Here is a 15,645-nt window from a genome sequence, read left to right as displayed (position 1 = left end):
ATGAATGCTCCCTGCTTGGGAAAGAAGGTCAGGTCAGAAGAGGAGAAGCGTGACAATCAGAGCAGCAGTGTGTTGACGGCCAACCAGCAGGGTTGATTGTCTCCAATTAATTTCTTGTCTTGGTGGTGTCCCCTGCAGGTCTTAATACATCCTGTTGCAGGAGCTGACATTATCACTTGACAGCTTACACACACAGAGTTGTTAACTCACTCGTAGGAGTGTGTTTGAAATGTTTGTAGCCTTGTCCCATCTGGTAGTTATAGGGCATGAAACGAGCACTGATTAGGGTGTGATTTACAAAAATGTACAAATGAGTTATCATAAAATGTTTTGGATGGATTTTTTGAAATATCACATTCAGATCTTTGAAACTGTTTTCCTTATTTTATTTTCAGTGGATTATACAGTAGATTTCTTTCAATCTAATTTGCTCACCAGGTGTTGTGTGGTTATGAATATAATGTTTTTGAAAAGCTGCCTCAGCAGGGACTCTCCAGAAGTGTTCTCTAGTGTGCCATCTGTTAGCACGTGAACTGAAAGCTGGAATGGAGACTGGCAGGTGGAAAAAATCTTGCTGTGGATTTAATTGGCCGAGAACACAGAGACTCCAAAGACAGGTAGTGTAAAACGATGGAGGAGCTCTTTGTTATGCAGACACAAATGCTCATGGCAGCCGTATGTCACATCTGTCACCTGGTGGGTTTGAAAGTTCAAGCCTCAAATGACACTTTTATGCTTTTGGGCATGGAATCCTTGAGAGCAGCAGAGTTGGAGAAAGCCAGGGGTGTTCCAAAATGAATGAAGCTGGCTGAACAGGGAGGAAAAACTAGATTGTAAGCAATAGTAAGGAAAAGGAAACGTATTCTTACAACCTGGCACGTGTGCTGATGCTGGTGCTGCAGGCTATGGAATCTGGACGAGAGACTGCTTGGCAGACCTTTCTCCTCAATCTGCCAGGACCTTTTTGGTGGAGGTGATTGTTGGCTAGGTATGGCATATGTGTAATTACGTGACTCAGCTCCTCTGGCAGCCCACAACAATGGCCGGCGGGGACACAGCATTGAAGCTGTCAAACTAGTGACGGTGGAATGATTCACCTTGATTGAAATGGAAAGTGATTCACGCACTGAACTGATTTTATGTTGACGTGAATCCCCCCCAAAATACATCAAGTCCCTGTTTTGCCTTACAACTGGGCTAATCGATATTTTTACATTAACCAGATAAAGAATTACTGCGGGTAGTGTTTAAGATGTCACTCGTAGTGATGAACTGAGAATTATCACCTGACTCTGCTGTTCCCCTTAGCTCGATGGAGCAGCTCATTGTTTTGGTTTTCTGCCCTGCACCTTTACTGTTTTGGTTCACTCTCATGGCTCTCCTCAACCCGGTTTTCAGTAGCAGGCAGCTGTTGTTGTTGTAAAAAAATTCTGACAAAACCTACCGTATGCTACTTGCCCAGCGCCAAAAGACAGACAGACAAAGTTAGCGACTCGCTGGTGAACATAGTGCAGCATTTAGCAGCAAAAGAGACAGATATTTGCCTGGGGAGTTGGCGCCAAAAGGAGAGTGAATATTGAACTTAGATTTGTCAGGTGAACACAGAAACAACAAAAATATAGTTGGTAATGTTGCTCCATCAACTGATGGATGTTAACTATTCGGTAACCACATTAGCCATATGAACTTTATAAGGTGATAATTGTCAGTGTTGTGCTTACCGCTTGTTGTGTTGCCCTCAAGTGTTCAAAAAATCAATGAATGCAGGTTTGACTTGATATTCATAGGTTTTTAAAGCAGCAATGATCAATATTTCTATAAAAATAATAATGTATCAAATGACAATCTTAAACAATGTGACAGTGTGAAAGGGGTTACTCTTAGTGATCAGCCTAGCGAATATTATCACCTGATTCTGAAGCTCCCCTCAGCTGTATATTGAGTTTCAGCTCATTGTTTAGCTGTCCATTGTTTAGTTCACCCTCACATAGAGCTGTTTTTTCGGCTGCAGCCGGCAGCTGTACTCTGCAGCAGACAGACACAATCAGCAGACAAGACACAGTTAGTGAATAGCTGCTGGACACAGCGGAGCATTTAGCCGTTAAAGAGCCAGATATTTGCCTCAGGAGTTGGTGGCGACCAGCGCAGAACTAGAAAGTGAGTGAGTATGGAATTTACATGTGTAGTTTGATAAAGAAATATAGAAATAAATTTAATACGGAGTGACAAGAGAACATTTTGAGTTACCAAAAGAATATTTTTCAAATATTTAAATAATGTTATAATTTAGATAAAGGTTAACTCAACTATCAACTGATTAAACTAGATTCAGTTTGGTTCAATTCATAGCACATGGTCCATTATACTTATACTTTCATCATAGTTTGACAATGACAGTAGCAAGTACCTTATTAATTCCTCCTAAGTTATTAAAGACGATGATGTTCACATCAAGATGATACCAGTCTCAATTCATTTAGGATTATTGTCTGGGTGAATCTCATTTAAACTGAGTGAACCCTGATGGGTCTCAGCAGATCTATGGTAAAATAACGTTTATATTAAGTTTTCATTAAATTTTCTTCATACCACTGGCTTATACAGTATGGCAGGGACACAGACAACCCACTAGAGCTAATAATTTTAGTCTGTTAGCTCCTCAGTAGCTGAACTGATTCTGCAGCTGAGAAACACCTTAAACTAAGGAATTACCAAACTGTGGAATTATCTCTCTCCTTCAGGGGATGTAGAAAACATTGGATCAGGGGGTAGGGTGTATACCACCACAGTGCTTCACCTTGGGCCAATAAGGGATAGAGGCACTGCTGGTTTATCAGTTAATTGCACTCATCTAGCGTCCCTGGTGAAATTCAGTTCATGATTAGCTATCCAGGATAAAAACTGGGATTGAAAACCACTGGACTACTCTGAGCCTCCTCTGATTTGTCAGCAACATCTTTTCATCTGACAAATTATCACAGGATGTTGTGTTATGATGTTGTCTTTGGCCTGTTGCTAATGCATTTGTGAATGCATGGATGCATAATTGCTGCATTCAAGAGTTTATGTGATGAAGACTAATGTGTGATCATTATTAAGAACAGCTCCCTGAGGACTGCTTCACTCAGAAGCTGCTCAGAAGGACTGTGCGATAAAGTCTCACTGATCCAGCTTCACTTTGCCTCTCTTTGATTTACAGAGAGGCAGGTATGGTGCCTAAATGAAAGTCGTGATCAAAAATGATTTTGCTCTTTTTTTTTTTTTTCCCCCCCACAGTTAAACCAACTGTCATAGATGTCGACATATTTGTGAACAGCATCGGACCAGTGTCATCAATAAATATGGTAAGTCGGTCCATTTACTTCTGATATGCTCTTGCTATTTCGTTTACACAAAGCGACATGTTCTAGTGCAAGGCAACCAGGTCTTTTTTCAGAACAGCATCTCTCAGTTGATGATTTTGTGATTAATTCATGACAAAAGGCATGATGGAAATCCACATGGAACACGTAATGCTCGTAGTAAAACTCTTAAGACCAGTGGACACTTTCAGATCAAGAGTAATAAAAACATGTTTCGTGTTATTATAGCAAGAATACCAGTAAGTAGTCAATCCTGAGCTCAACAGTATCCAACATCCACTGCTTGTAGGTGGTTTGTGTGTTTTCTCCTACAAGTTTCTGATGCCAGTAGAGATTGTTGATAGTGAAGATAACAGCAAGCGAGTTAAAGAGTCTGAGTCCTATTCTCCTTTTTAGTGACACATATCTTGCAAAAAACATCATAGCTGCAGCCCTGATGCTCACTGCTATTCCCGCTCTCTAGCTAATATTTAATGTAAACATTTCAGTAGCAATAATGGGACATGCTGAAATAACATTTAGTTAAATTAATTGGATGTGATTCCAGCTATATATGTATGTGGGTAAAGTAAAAACGGCATGATACAGCCCGATCGTGTACAATACAGCATTGCGGTGGTGCTGCCAATGGGTGAAACTGACACTGAACCATCAATCGAAACCAAAACCTTTCTACAACAGGACTCCTGGTAACCCCTAGCATGAGTCTGACTTTACATCAACTTAAAACCACCATGTGTATGATTGAAATATCCCTTACTTCGGCTTCATCTGGTGGTAGTACTGTATCAGTGATGACACACAGGCATGGCCATGTGTGCTGCTGCTAGTATGACCCGAGGACACTGAAGTAATTGGATTGAAACCAAAAAAGACTGCAATTTTTCATTTCATTTTATTTTTTTTAATTTCCTACAAAAAAAGACTTATATTATCAGAAAAATTTGCTGCACTGTATACACAAAAAATCTACACACGTGTTTCTGTATCTCATTCAGTTTTTTGTATTGTGTTGGTTAGTTAACTTTTAGATTTAGTCCCATATTTATTTTCTGTCCAGCAAATTTTATATCCTGCTGTCATGACAAATCTGAGTAGCAGTTGTCTAAATTCTGCTTTGAACAACCTGCTCACACGTGTAAATGTTTTCTGAATTGTGTTAGACTGTGGCTATAAGGTATATGAATCTGAAATTGAGAGATGTTATCCTGATGAGACATTGCTGTGTGTATCAGGCCCTGGCAAAGGTTTTCTCCCAGAGATGTGACTTTATAATCCTTTTTTTTTTTTTTTCCTTTTTAAGTCACAGCTCACAACACTTTACGAGCCTGTAGCAAGACAGGCTTTAACTTAGTTGCTGAGGTGGAGCAAAGGGAGGGAAGAGGGAGATCAGAGAGGGATAAGGGAGTCTAGGATGGATATAGACACGGAAGGGAAGCACAGAGACTGAAAGAGGTGGGTGAGAGGCAGGAGATTTTAGGATACCTAGAGTTAAGTGTATGTGAAGAATGGTCAAATGAGGGAGAGTTATGGGTTTTTGAAAAAGGATACAGAGAGTGGACAGTTGGACAAGCTGACAGACATTTTTTTAGTTGAGATGGGGAAACAGAATTTAAAGTCAGGCTGGAAGAACTGCAGAGCCATACAGATAGGACATTTTCTTGGACAGCCTACTGCGCCAAGATCACTGCTGTTGATATTATAGTATGAGGTCTTAGTCTGATAATTAATGACTAGATTCTAATTAATTGTATCATAATTCTTGTCTCATAATTATTATCTGCACAGGATAATGTCTCAGGGGGACCAACAAACATATTCTAGGACATCTGAATTATGACATGAGAAAATAAACCAAACATGAGAGACAGTGAATTAAAGACCTTCTGTTTCCTGTCTACTGTCTCCACCTTAACATGAATCATTCTTTAACTAAACGGAATTCATATGAAGATACTGTACTTTTATGTGTTAAATCTTAGCCTTTTTTCACTGGCTAGTACTTTGTGAAACAATTTCTCTTTTTACTTAAAGATACATTTAGAATTGAAACAATTTGACAATTAATTTTAGTCCATTGACAGAAAATTAATTGGAAACTATATTGCTAATCAATTAATGTTTAAGTCATTTTTCACGTAAAAGTACCCTAGTTCAAAAATCTTAATTGTAAAGATTTCCTGATTTTTCTTTGTATTAATAAATTGAATATATTTGGGGTTTGGACTGTTGGTCAGATAAAACCAACGTTTGTTTTGTTGCAGGAGCCTCCCTTTGTTTCTTGCCAAACCCTCTCAGCATATAATGCTGGTCAAACAAGTAGGGCTTAAAAAAATAGTTTTGGGAAATACACCTATTCGCTGTCTTGGCGAAAGTTAGATGAGGAGATTGATACACTACTCTCATGTGTGTCTGTTAAGCAGGAACCTGGAGACGGTTAGCTTAGCATAAAGATGTGAAGCCGGGTAAACAGCTATAGCCTGGCTCTGTCCAAGTTCAAAAATATCCATTTATTAAACCCTTGAAATATTTTTTGTCAAGAAATAGTTATACACCATAACTCCCTCTAAAATCATGGACTGCTGTTTTTCACGTCACTGTTTTTTTGCAGAATAAATGAACAGATGTTAATTAGCAAGCTTTAGAAGAGTTGGTAGGTGTACTTTTGAACTTTTGAGTTCTAGCTAGCTTGTTCCCACTGCTTCGAATCGCTAAGCTAATTACCTCCTTGCAGAATACCTGCCAGTTGTGCAAGCTGTAACCCACATTTGGTCAGAGTATCTTAAAAAGGAATATGCTGTGCTTGCACAGAGCTGTGTGACCAACCAAAAAACAGCCAGTCAGTGACTGTTGATTGCTTTTGAATACATTGTTTATTGTCATGGAAAGATGACACTTTGAGTCAAATGTGCCATCTCTAATCACAGGGGAGCAACATTTTATATGCTTGCTTACTTGAGTTTAAGATAAAACAATACAGTCCTTGGTTTTTTTTTTGGGGTTTTTTTCTTAAAATTCTGCCACAGCCACCTTATGTGGGACATTGTATCCACATGACAAGCAAGGTCCTGTGCTTTATGATGACATTTCAGCACACATGCATACATGAGAGCCTGTTGGTGGGTTTAATTTGAATCAGCAATCCTGCATTTTTCCCTACATATTCAGTACTACTACAGCAAACACTCAAGCAACCTCTCTTTTCTGTGTGACAACCAAATTTTAAGCCCCATTGTCAGAGAAGAATTCATATACAGCCATATCAGTTGTCACACTTGTATTGTTTCTAATTACAATGCAGTGTATAATCCGGGGTGTCATGACTTCTCCTAGAGACAGATGGTGATTAATTCCCTCTTCTCTAGAAGAAATTAGGGACATTTTTACATCAAAAGTACAATCGAAGAAAAAAACTATTCTCCACAACCATGGATAAATATCAATTTAAAAATTCAAAAGAAATGAACTTATTAAAGTTCATTAGCCAGAGAAAGTATTGTGCCAGGTCTTTTGGCATAAAGGTGGGACTGCCCATGTACAATGCCTGAATGGTTTGAGTGGAATGGCTTGTGGAGTACACTACGGCAACTAAGCTTTTCATTCATAATGAATCACTGAAATTTGTAGTGGTCTTTAACAAAAAGTGACATCACTTGATGCCTGAATGGTTAAAACAGCAAGTGAGCTACCAACCCATCAATTCATCTTTCCTTCCAAGTAATCCTTCTAGCATTTTTTTTTAGGTCTTTACCAGAGTCTTCAGTTGGATGTGCTTAGAATATCTGCACTGGGAGGTTTCCAAGAGGCATCTTAATAACTGGCTTGTATCACCCACTGACATCAGCTGGATGTGCCCAATGTCTGTGCTCCTCACCCATAAATCTTGTTAAAATTTTCTGTTAATAGATAGGAAATGAACAAGGTCATGCACCCTTGACATTTTAGTTATAGTAAGTGCATTGAACCATCTGACCCATTCATTTTAAAGCTTTGTCCCAATGAAGTGCTGCAAAAAAAAAAAAGAAAAAAGAAACAGGACTAGGTCAAAACCTGGTATGTGGCTGGTCTGTGTACGGTCAATGTTTGAAATTGAGGATGTAGTTGAAAACGGTTGTGGAACCGCTGAAAAGTCGCTAAATGTTTCTAGATAATGTTTTCTAGATAATGTAATACGCTAGTTAGCATATATGAGGTCATCGCCTCAGATGACTTGCACTGTCACTGTATGTTTATGGCTGTTCAATGCCTTGTGCTATCCTTTGTCAGGTTCTACGATCAATGCTGTGGTGATCAGTTTGTATTAGGTATATTTTGAGGAAAGAGCAGGATTTTCATTGATGATGAAATTATTATACTACCTAGAAAGAGGGAAGGTCTGCGCTCTTAGTTCACAGCCAGAATTTACCACAGTATAAGCTAACATTAAGTTGTTTTTTTTTAATGGTAACTTTTTGATGCTAACGTTACTTGTATGAAGGGGGGGGGGGGGGGGGTTCTTTGCTTTCAACCCTTGCTGCTAGTTGATGTTTTGAGACTCTCACAGGTTATTACTCACTACCTGTAGATCCAACTTTGTGTAGTGTCTTGGTTAACATCATTGCTACTAGCAGCTGTTTCCCAATGGAATTCCTTGTGTCATGTTAGCAAGCCAGAGCTGACAGGCTAAGACATGCGCATGGTAAACAGTTTTTAAAAATCCCAGGGTATGTTCTGTATATAAATTAGCCTTTGAACAGTATTTGCGATGCCTAAATTAAGCTACCATGATGTTTTGACTGTGTGTTTTCCACCCCCCTGCTGTGTCTAGATCCAGGACTTTTTTTTTTATTTTTATTTTTTTATGTCTGCCTGAGGCCTTATTTTCGTCCAACCGTCCATCCATCCCATGCTCGTGAACGCGATATCTCACGCCGTGATTGAATTTCTTAAAATCTAGCACAAACATCCACTTGGACTCAAGGATGAACCCGATTAGAATTTGGTCGTCAAAGGTGAAATGTCACTGTGATATCACAAAACATGTTTTTGGCCATAATTCAAGAATATGCTAATTATGATTAATCCTTAATACTTTTTTTTATTAAATTCCTTCAAAGTGTTCACTATATATATTATATGAGTCTGAACAGATGGATATAAAATGCAACTTGACTGGTTGGCAGAGTCATTCAACCGTGAGGTGATAATTGTAGTTTTAAACTAGAAACCCTTCCTTCCTTCATTTTCTCTTCACTATTGACAGTGAAGCCCACCATAAATGCCCCTTTCAGAAGAAGCAATAAACAGCTATATTTTAGTAAGCAATATGTTAATTTGGAGAGGGCAGCATTTTTGTAATTATAAAGAAGCTATTTTTATACTCTTTTGTAATCCAGGAATTCCTGCCAAAACAAAGGCAGGTGCCAGTTGGGTCCCTGATGCTATTCTCACCCTGTGGAGAGAGCTGCCCACTCACATGCTATCATACACTGGATGCCCAGAGAAATACAATATTCATGCCAGTTCATTTCCCACTGCATAAGTGAGCTGCTGGCAGGGCTAATGCAACATCCTTGGTACTGTGGTTTTCTTGAGCTCCCAGCACAATATGAATTCGTAATGTCGCTGCAATTTGCAGCCTACTGTAATTGTTTGGCTCATACCTGCTGTGATATGAAATGGCCAAGATATATTTTTTTTATTCACATCATAAAATTCTTTCTGCAATAGGTGGGTCAGCTGGTTCAACTTAGTAACTGGATGACTCAGAAACAAAAAGAGAAATAATTTTTTCACTTAATAAGCCAGAGTGGTGCATCTCATTTATTCATTTTTTCTGGCTGGAAGATTTGGGTAATGAAGTCATCAGCACGAGGATCATATAATGAGGCTCTTGGTAACGCCACAAACAGAACACATCTCAGTGGAATATTAATACGCTGCCTGGTGTGGTTCAGTCAGCATGTAATGAACTAACAAAAATACCTTTCCTGTTTTACCTGTGTTCATAACTTTCATAATACCTGTGGGACCACACTGCGGAGCACCCTCTGTGTCTTTTCCAGTGGTGCAGACAGACAGTACCTCATCTGCACAACACTGGATTCATTTTGAACAGTTTTGTCATGTTGTGATTCCTATCAAGACATGAGAGATGAGCTGACATACTGTATAACCACTGTTCCGCCACCTACCATCAAAACCCTAAGAGAGTTTCATAAGGAGTAATAACGGCCAGGGAAGCAGATAATATTTACGGTATATAGTAACTGCAAAAAAGGAACAATTCACAGAACAGGGCAGTTATCAAATAATTGGATGGAGGTTCACAATACTGTATATCCTCATGTTCCTTTTAGCATAATTTAGATTTCCTGTAGGTACTTAAAATGGCTTTATCTTCAGTTTTTGTGGTACCTGCGTTCTTGCTAAAGATATATAAAAACTATATAAGGTATAAAGACCCTGTTCTTTATTGGACCGGTCACCTCATAACTTGAACTGATTGCTAAGCTCACAAGCAAATAAATCTTGCAATATCTCCTCAGGCATAACATTTACATTGTAGTGATGTATATTCTAGAGCTAAACCAATGCACTGGCAGATTTTAGCTTCTTGCAGATATATCCATACTGACGTATTCAGTAGCTGATAACTAGAAATTGAAGTGTAGAAATGCCAAATACATGGTTGAGGTCATTTAAAAACAGTGTCTCCATTACATACGTTGTCCACCTAACCCAACTAAAAATGCTCAGCACATCTCTTTTTCCTAATTTCTATGAAAAATTTCATCTGTTTGTGCAGATTAAAGTTACCGAGCACCTGCAAACAATTTCTGGATGTGCGTGTGCACAATAACAGTACTTTGGAAAAATCTTTGCTCTCAGCATTGATCGACATCAAGACATAACTAGACAGAAATTTGAAAGGGCAGAATCATGAAAGTCCCAGTAGTAGTGACAACAAGAAAGGGTGCTTGTTTCATATATATCAGTCCAGGCAGTTGCAGTGCTTAAATCCATCCTTAATTTCTCCTTGATGGCAGGATATGCCAATAATTGCTTCAACAGGAGCGCCACTGTTACCTGCTATATAGATTGTAGAACAAGGAACTATCTTCTATGAGGTACCCTTTCAGAAACTTGGATGAGGTTTAACTCTCCCCAACGTCTTGGCAGTTACTGCAGCTAGAAAATCTTGATTTAAGCAGGAGAGGCAGAGCCTGGGCGCAGCTGGGGGGGTACGAGCGAACCATAACCAATGTTTGTGTGCGATGGGCTGAAGCGTATGCGCAGTAGAAAAGAGTAACTACAGTGCTCAAGAAAACACATTGTTGGACAGTTCTGTTGGGAGCTGATTAAATTAATTGGACCATAAAACATAAATAATACACAACAATAACAAGTGTTCCATGTGTACCATTAAGCTACCTCGAGGGCAGTGGAGCATGTTGTTAACAAATTCCAACCTCCATCCATGCATTAATCTTCTATCTTCTATTCTTATTCTCTTTAGGGTTGCAGGGGGCTTGAGCCTTTCCCAGCATTCATTGGCTAAGATGTGAGGCACACCCTACATTTAAGAGTTTCCAGTTTCCAGTTCCAGTTTCCAGCCTACTCGTGCTCTAATTTGTTTTAAAAGGAAAGTTTTGCACACAATTTGTGTGAGCAATACAGTATGCGATTTATTTCATACAAATATAGAATGAAAGTGAAGCAAGATTTCTACTTCTGAGTTTCACCACAAAGGAGGTGCACCTGTGCTCATTGTAAACCAGGGTGTTGTTTCATTGCAGCATAGTGAATCAAAGTGGGAGCTACTGAGATTCCCAGTCCTAACATACCATATCTGTGCAGATGGCAATACTCTGAGCAGCAGGTCACACCAGGGGGAAGATAAAGCTTGTCTCGTGCCAAGTGACCTTCAGCTGCCTCCAATGAATACACAAGGAGAGACATCAAGCCAACAAAGGAACATGACAAGATGTCTCAAAGCACAGGACAGATGCAGTATGTACTGTATGCCAAGTGCCAGCTTCACACTGAAGCGCTGGGGCCGCATGCTTTGCCCTAGTTTACAGTATCTAGTGCAGTGACCAGTCTAACTTAAATATACAACACATTTTGTCAGGAAAAAGTTTATTTGACTAGGATGTACAAATGCGAACATCTTGACTATTTCATGTCTGAATAAAAATGGGTAATTTCTACCTTTTTAAAAAGCAGTGAACTGGGAGAAAGACAGTGGAATGTTAATAGGCTAGTGGGAGGAGAGGAAGACTGTTCACTGGTATAAAGAGATTAAGTACTTCTCTGTTCAATAAAAGGAACTGGAGAGCTGAAAAGTAGAGGTATTTAGTCAAGTCCTTGAGCTCACAGTCATGTCTGACATAAATGTTGAAATCCAGTGAAAAGAACATGCATGAATACAAGAAAAGTATAGATATTAAGTTCAAAAGTAGTTTTTGTTTAGCATGTTTTAACCAATGTCTTGTTCAGCCCAACAAATTACAATGGAATGTAAGTGTCTCAGTTACTTTACCATTTTATAGACACATAATTCCATGCAGGGGTACATTATATTATTTTACTAACATCTTTGCACTCTGCATATATCAAATGTGTTGATTAGGGGTTTCCTACTGAGCTCAGACAAGATAGTGTGGACCAAGGTTCATCCATAAAATTCTTGGTATCTCAGAATCATCTTCAATAATGCCCTTTTTTGCATAAGGGAACAGGAAGGTCAGTGGAATATGCCTCCCCTGTCTTCACAAAATCATCGGTGTCATCACGGTAGGTGGCTTCTGAAAGGCTGCTTCACATTTCAGCTGTTTTAGTCCACCCTGAGCCATTAGTCAGCCCGGCCGCTGCCTGAGTTGTATTCTGGTCATTCTAAGCATCAGGTAAACGGGTGGCAGAATAATTCCTCACACATCAGAGTCGACGTTAAGCCATGTGCAGATTTTTCAGTAATGAGTATTCCCATCTGTCCACATGATTCAAAAAGTGATGGGGAAATATTTCCATTTTCCATTTTCCAAAAGTAAATCTGTTTACCTTGACTCATCTTAACGTCTTTTAGACCCGATAGAATGATGAATGATGGAATTAAATATTTCACTTTCCCCACAGTATCTATAAAGAGTAGATCCACACTGAATCACATGGGGCAGAGGAAGCCGTTTTGCGTCGAGAGTAACCGAGGAAACACCTGCTGTGACATCCCCAATTTGGGTGTGGCCACAAGTCCCACGTAACTGAATGTTTCAGCCCAAGCGAAACTGGAACTTCCAGGTTCTGTTTCAGAAGAAAGAAAATCTCATTCAAAAGCTTTGCAACAAAGCTGATAACTAAAAATTCAGCATTGGAACGGAGCTTTTCTCCACAGTACGTCATGTGGCTCACTTCATATGTTTAGACAAGGATGGCAGGTTTTTAAAAAGGTTTTTATTTTTAAATCATCCAGTGTTGTTTATTCATATTCTGTTTTTCAGCGAGGTGAGTCCATGGGTAATTGGAAGGGCTGCGGATAATTCAGTCTGTGATAACAGCAGGGCAGAGAGGACTGAATACTGTGGAAGTTTTTAGACAGCCGCTCAATAATTGGAAAAATGACTTTAGAAGAGAGCGACAAATTTCACATCAGGGACAATAAATGTTATCTTATCTCATATTAAGCATCCACATGCTGCGTTTTTACAGAAAGACTGATGAAACGGATGCTGAATGGGAGATTGCACTAAGTAATAGACGCTGGTGGAGGCTAGCCCAGACCTGACGTCAGGGCGCAGCAGCAGTTTTCTGGAGCAGTTAGCCCTGGACACACCACATAGTGTCAGAGCAAAGTTCATCCACGTGTCCTAGCAAAGTAGGTGGTTTCTGAAGCTCGGTGACATTGTGACCACTCACATGGCCAATGGGTGAACTCCTGCAGCTGATGAGCTAAAGGCTAACATGCTAGCCAGGCAAGAACATGCTACCACTACTCAGTCAAATAGCTCTCTGAGCTACTATTGACTCCTGTCTTATAACTCTGTGCAAACCATACCTCTTTTGTGCATCATTGTATACTTTTATCAGAGACATTGTTTAAAAGTGTATGTTATAACACAGCTAACAAGCCACAGTATTTCCTACAGGTCGAGAATTTGCTTGTGGTGTTGGTCGGCGCGGCGTGTGATCGACATGCATGCAGAGACTCCTGCAGTTTAGAGGGAGAGATGTAACCCAGGTTATTTTCTGTAGCTACAATACACAGATGTCATCTAAACTCAGGCTATTGGTAGAGGCTAGCTAGGTGGCTGCACACAAACAAGCCTCTAGTCCCCACTCGGTTACTGCAGCGCACGCAACTCAGACAGATGTGTGGGCAAAAATTAGTTAGTTCGAAGAGAGTGAAATAAGGCCTTCCATTGTAAGAGTTACATTTGAATCTACATTTGGTTGAACTAAGCAGTCAGTCACGGCACGTCCCGACCACACATCAACCCAAGAAGCTGTCAGTACAGATAGCACAGTCAAAAGACAGGCTGTCAGTAAAAATAAACCTTACTTTGTGCATGTAGTCGGGACATTTTAACAGCCTGTTCTTTTTATTTCCCGTTAAACTGGTGATTGTTGCACAGCGACAAACATAAATTTCCCTCACTTTCTTGTTTTTGCAACATCTTTTTCACATAACGAGATGTTTTCCACGATATTATGAAATATATTCTCGTGATTACATGATACCAATTTATAATAACATGTCACTCCATCTTGTTATATCACAAAACCAACGTATCTCGTTAAAACAAACTTTGCTCGTTATAACGTGATAAGTTGGTATGTTGTTCTAACAGGAAACTTCCATATGGTGTTAAAATGAGTAAAAGGTCCATCATTGCCTGAGCGTCACTGTAGCCAAGGACAATCATGTAACATGACTGATAAACATATAAAGTGATGATCTCAACATGTGTCAGGGTGTTTTTATGTATTATGGCTGTGGATTGCTTTCATGTTATTTGTGCGCCTGTGTGAAATTATTGTGTGTGTCTAAAACCTGCCTACTCTTCCCAGTCACATACTGTAGACTATATGCCTATGTTTCAGTGCATGTAGCAAACTGAATAACGTAAAATATTCAGTGCCAAGTGCCACGAATCGATCACCAATATCATGCGGGCCAGAGACCAAACACTGCTTGGGTTGTTATATTTAACAGCAGGCTATAGTTTTACATTCAGTTTTTTAGTGTGCACAAAAACATAGTAGTAACCCTTCTAAGAGTTGACTGTAAATGTGAATGTGAGTATTTTCTGTCTGTCTCTATTAAAGAAGATCAAAAGAGATGAAACATGATGAATACCTTCAAGAAATGGCGTTGTAAAAGTTGTATACTACACTGTGATGAATTCACTGTGCTGAATCCTAAAACAAGTGATGGCATCCTGTAGAGGGAGAGGTTCGGGCTTGAAGAAAACCTAAAGAGCTGCTACATTACATTTAATATATTCATAATCAATTTAATTATTTCATCTCACCTTTTTAGGCTAAAAGAGCAGCTTTCTCAATAGCTCTAACTAGTAACATAATGATACAATCAGGTCCAGAAGTATTAAATTCCACGATAAAGAGGTGCAAAACAGCAGCATTGACATAACAATACAATAATAATTAAATAAGTGCATGGATGTCTCAATTTCATTTCTATATATTGTCAATCAACACCCACTCAAAAGCTGGCTCCCAAACATGTTTTTTTCCAGGTCCCAAAAGAACACTGTTCACCCTAAAGCCTAATAAATACAGTAAATGAACAAACAACAAACACTGCCACCTGACTCACTTTTTAATGTCGATGAATGGTGGTTAACAAAATAATGTTGCTATTCCAATAAGACAGCCTATCAGAGCCACATTTGAATTTTTAGCTCACAAACAAAAAAAAACAAAAAAGAAAGTTGAGTCAGCCCACTGGGAAATTGCCTGGTCTGCCAGATGTCCAGTCCAGCCCTGCTCAACACCAAACTGGGAAAATAGTTTCTTCATGGAACTGGCTATGTGCATGGAGGTATTATCATGTTAAAACAGGAAATGGACAAATCCAAACTGTTGCTACAATGTTGGAGGCACTATTGTCGAAAAATAGTCTGAGGTAACATCAAGATTTTTCATAATTGGAACTAAGGAGCCAGGTCCCAACCAGAAATACAGACCAAAAATACATAAAGGTATATGGACAGACACATCATTCTGGCCATATTGTGTATGCCTGAGTCTTCTACCACTAAATCAAGGTTCACTTTAACAATAC

The 15,645-nt window shown here is 39.3% G+C and overlaps 1 protein-coding gene across 1 annotated transcript in view; it reads left to right on the top strand.

The window, feature by feature from the left end:
- Positions 1-15,645, top strand: part of LOC120790876 (gamma-aminobutyric acid receptor subunit gamma-3) — a 49,253-nt gene that overhangs the window by 12,090 nt on the left and 21,518 nt on the right. The window contains exon 3 of the mRNA XM_040128836.1: positions 3,277-3,344. Within this exon, the coding sequence (XP_039984770.1) occupies positions 3,277-3,344 (68 nt within the window). The remainder of the gene's footprint in view (positions 1-3,276; positions 3,345-15,645) is intronic.

This window comes from Xiphias gladius, chromosome 6 (genome assembly GCF_016859285.1).
Source record: "Xiphias gladius isolate SHS-SW01 ecotype Sanya breed wild chromosome 6, ASM1685928v1, whole genome shotgun sequence".
Classification (NCBI taxonomy): Eukaryota; Metazoa; Chordata; class Actinopteri; order Istiophoriformes; family Xiphiidae; genus Xiphias; species Xiphias gladius.
Note: the sequence above shows the minus strand (reverse complement) of the source record. Positions and strands in the feature narration are given on the sequence as shown.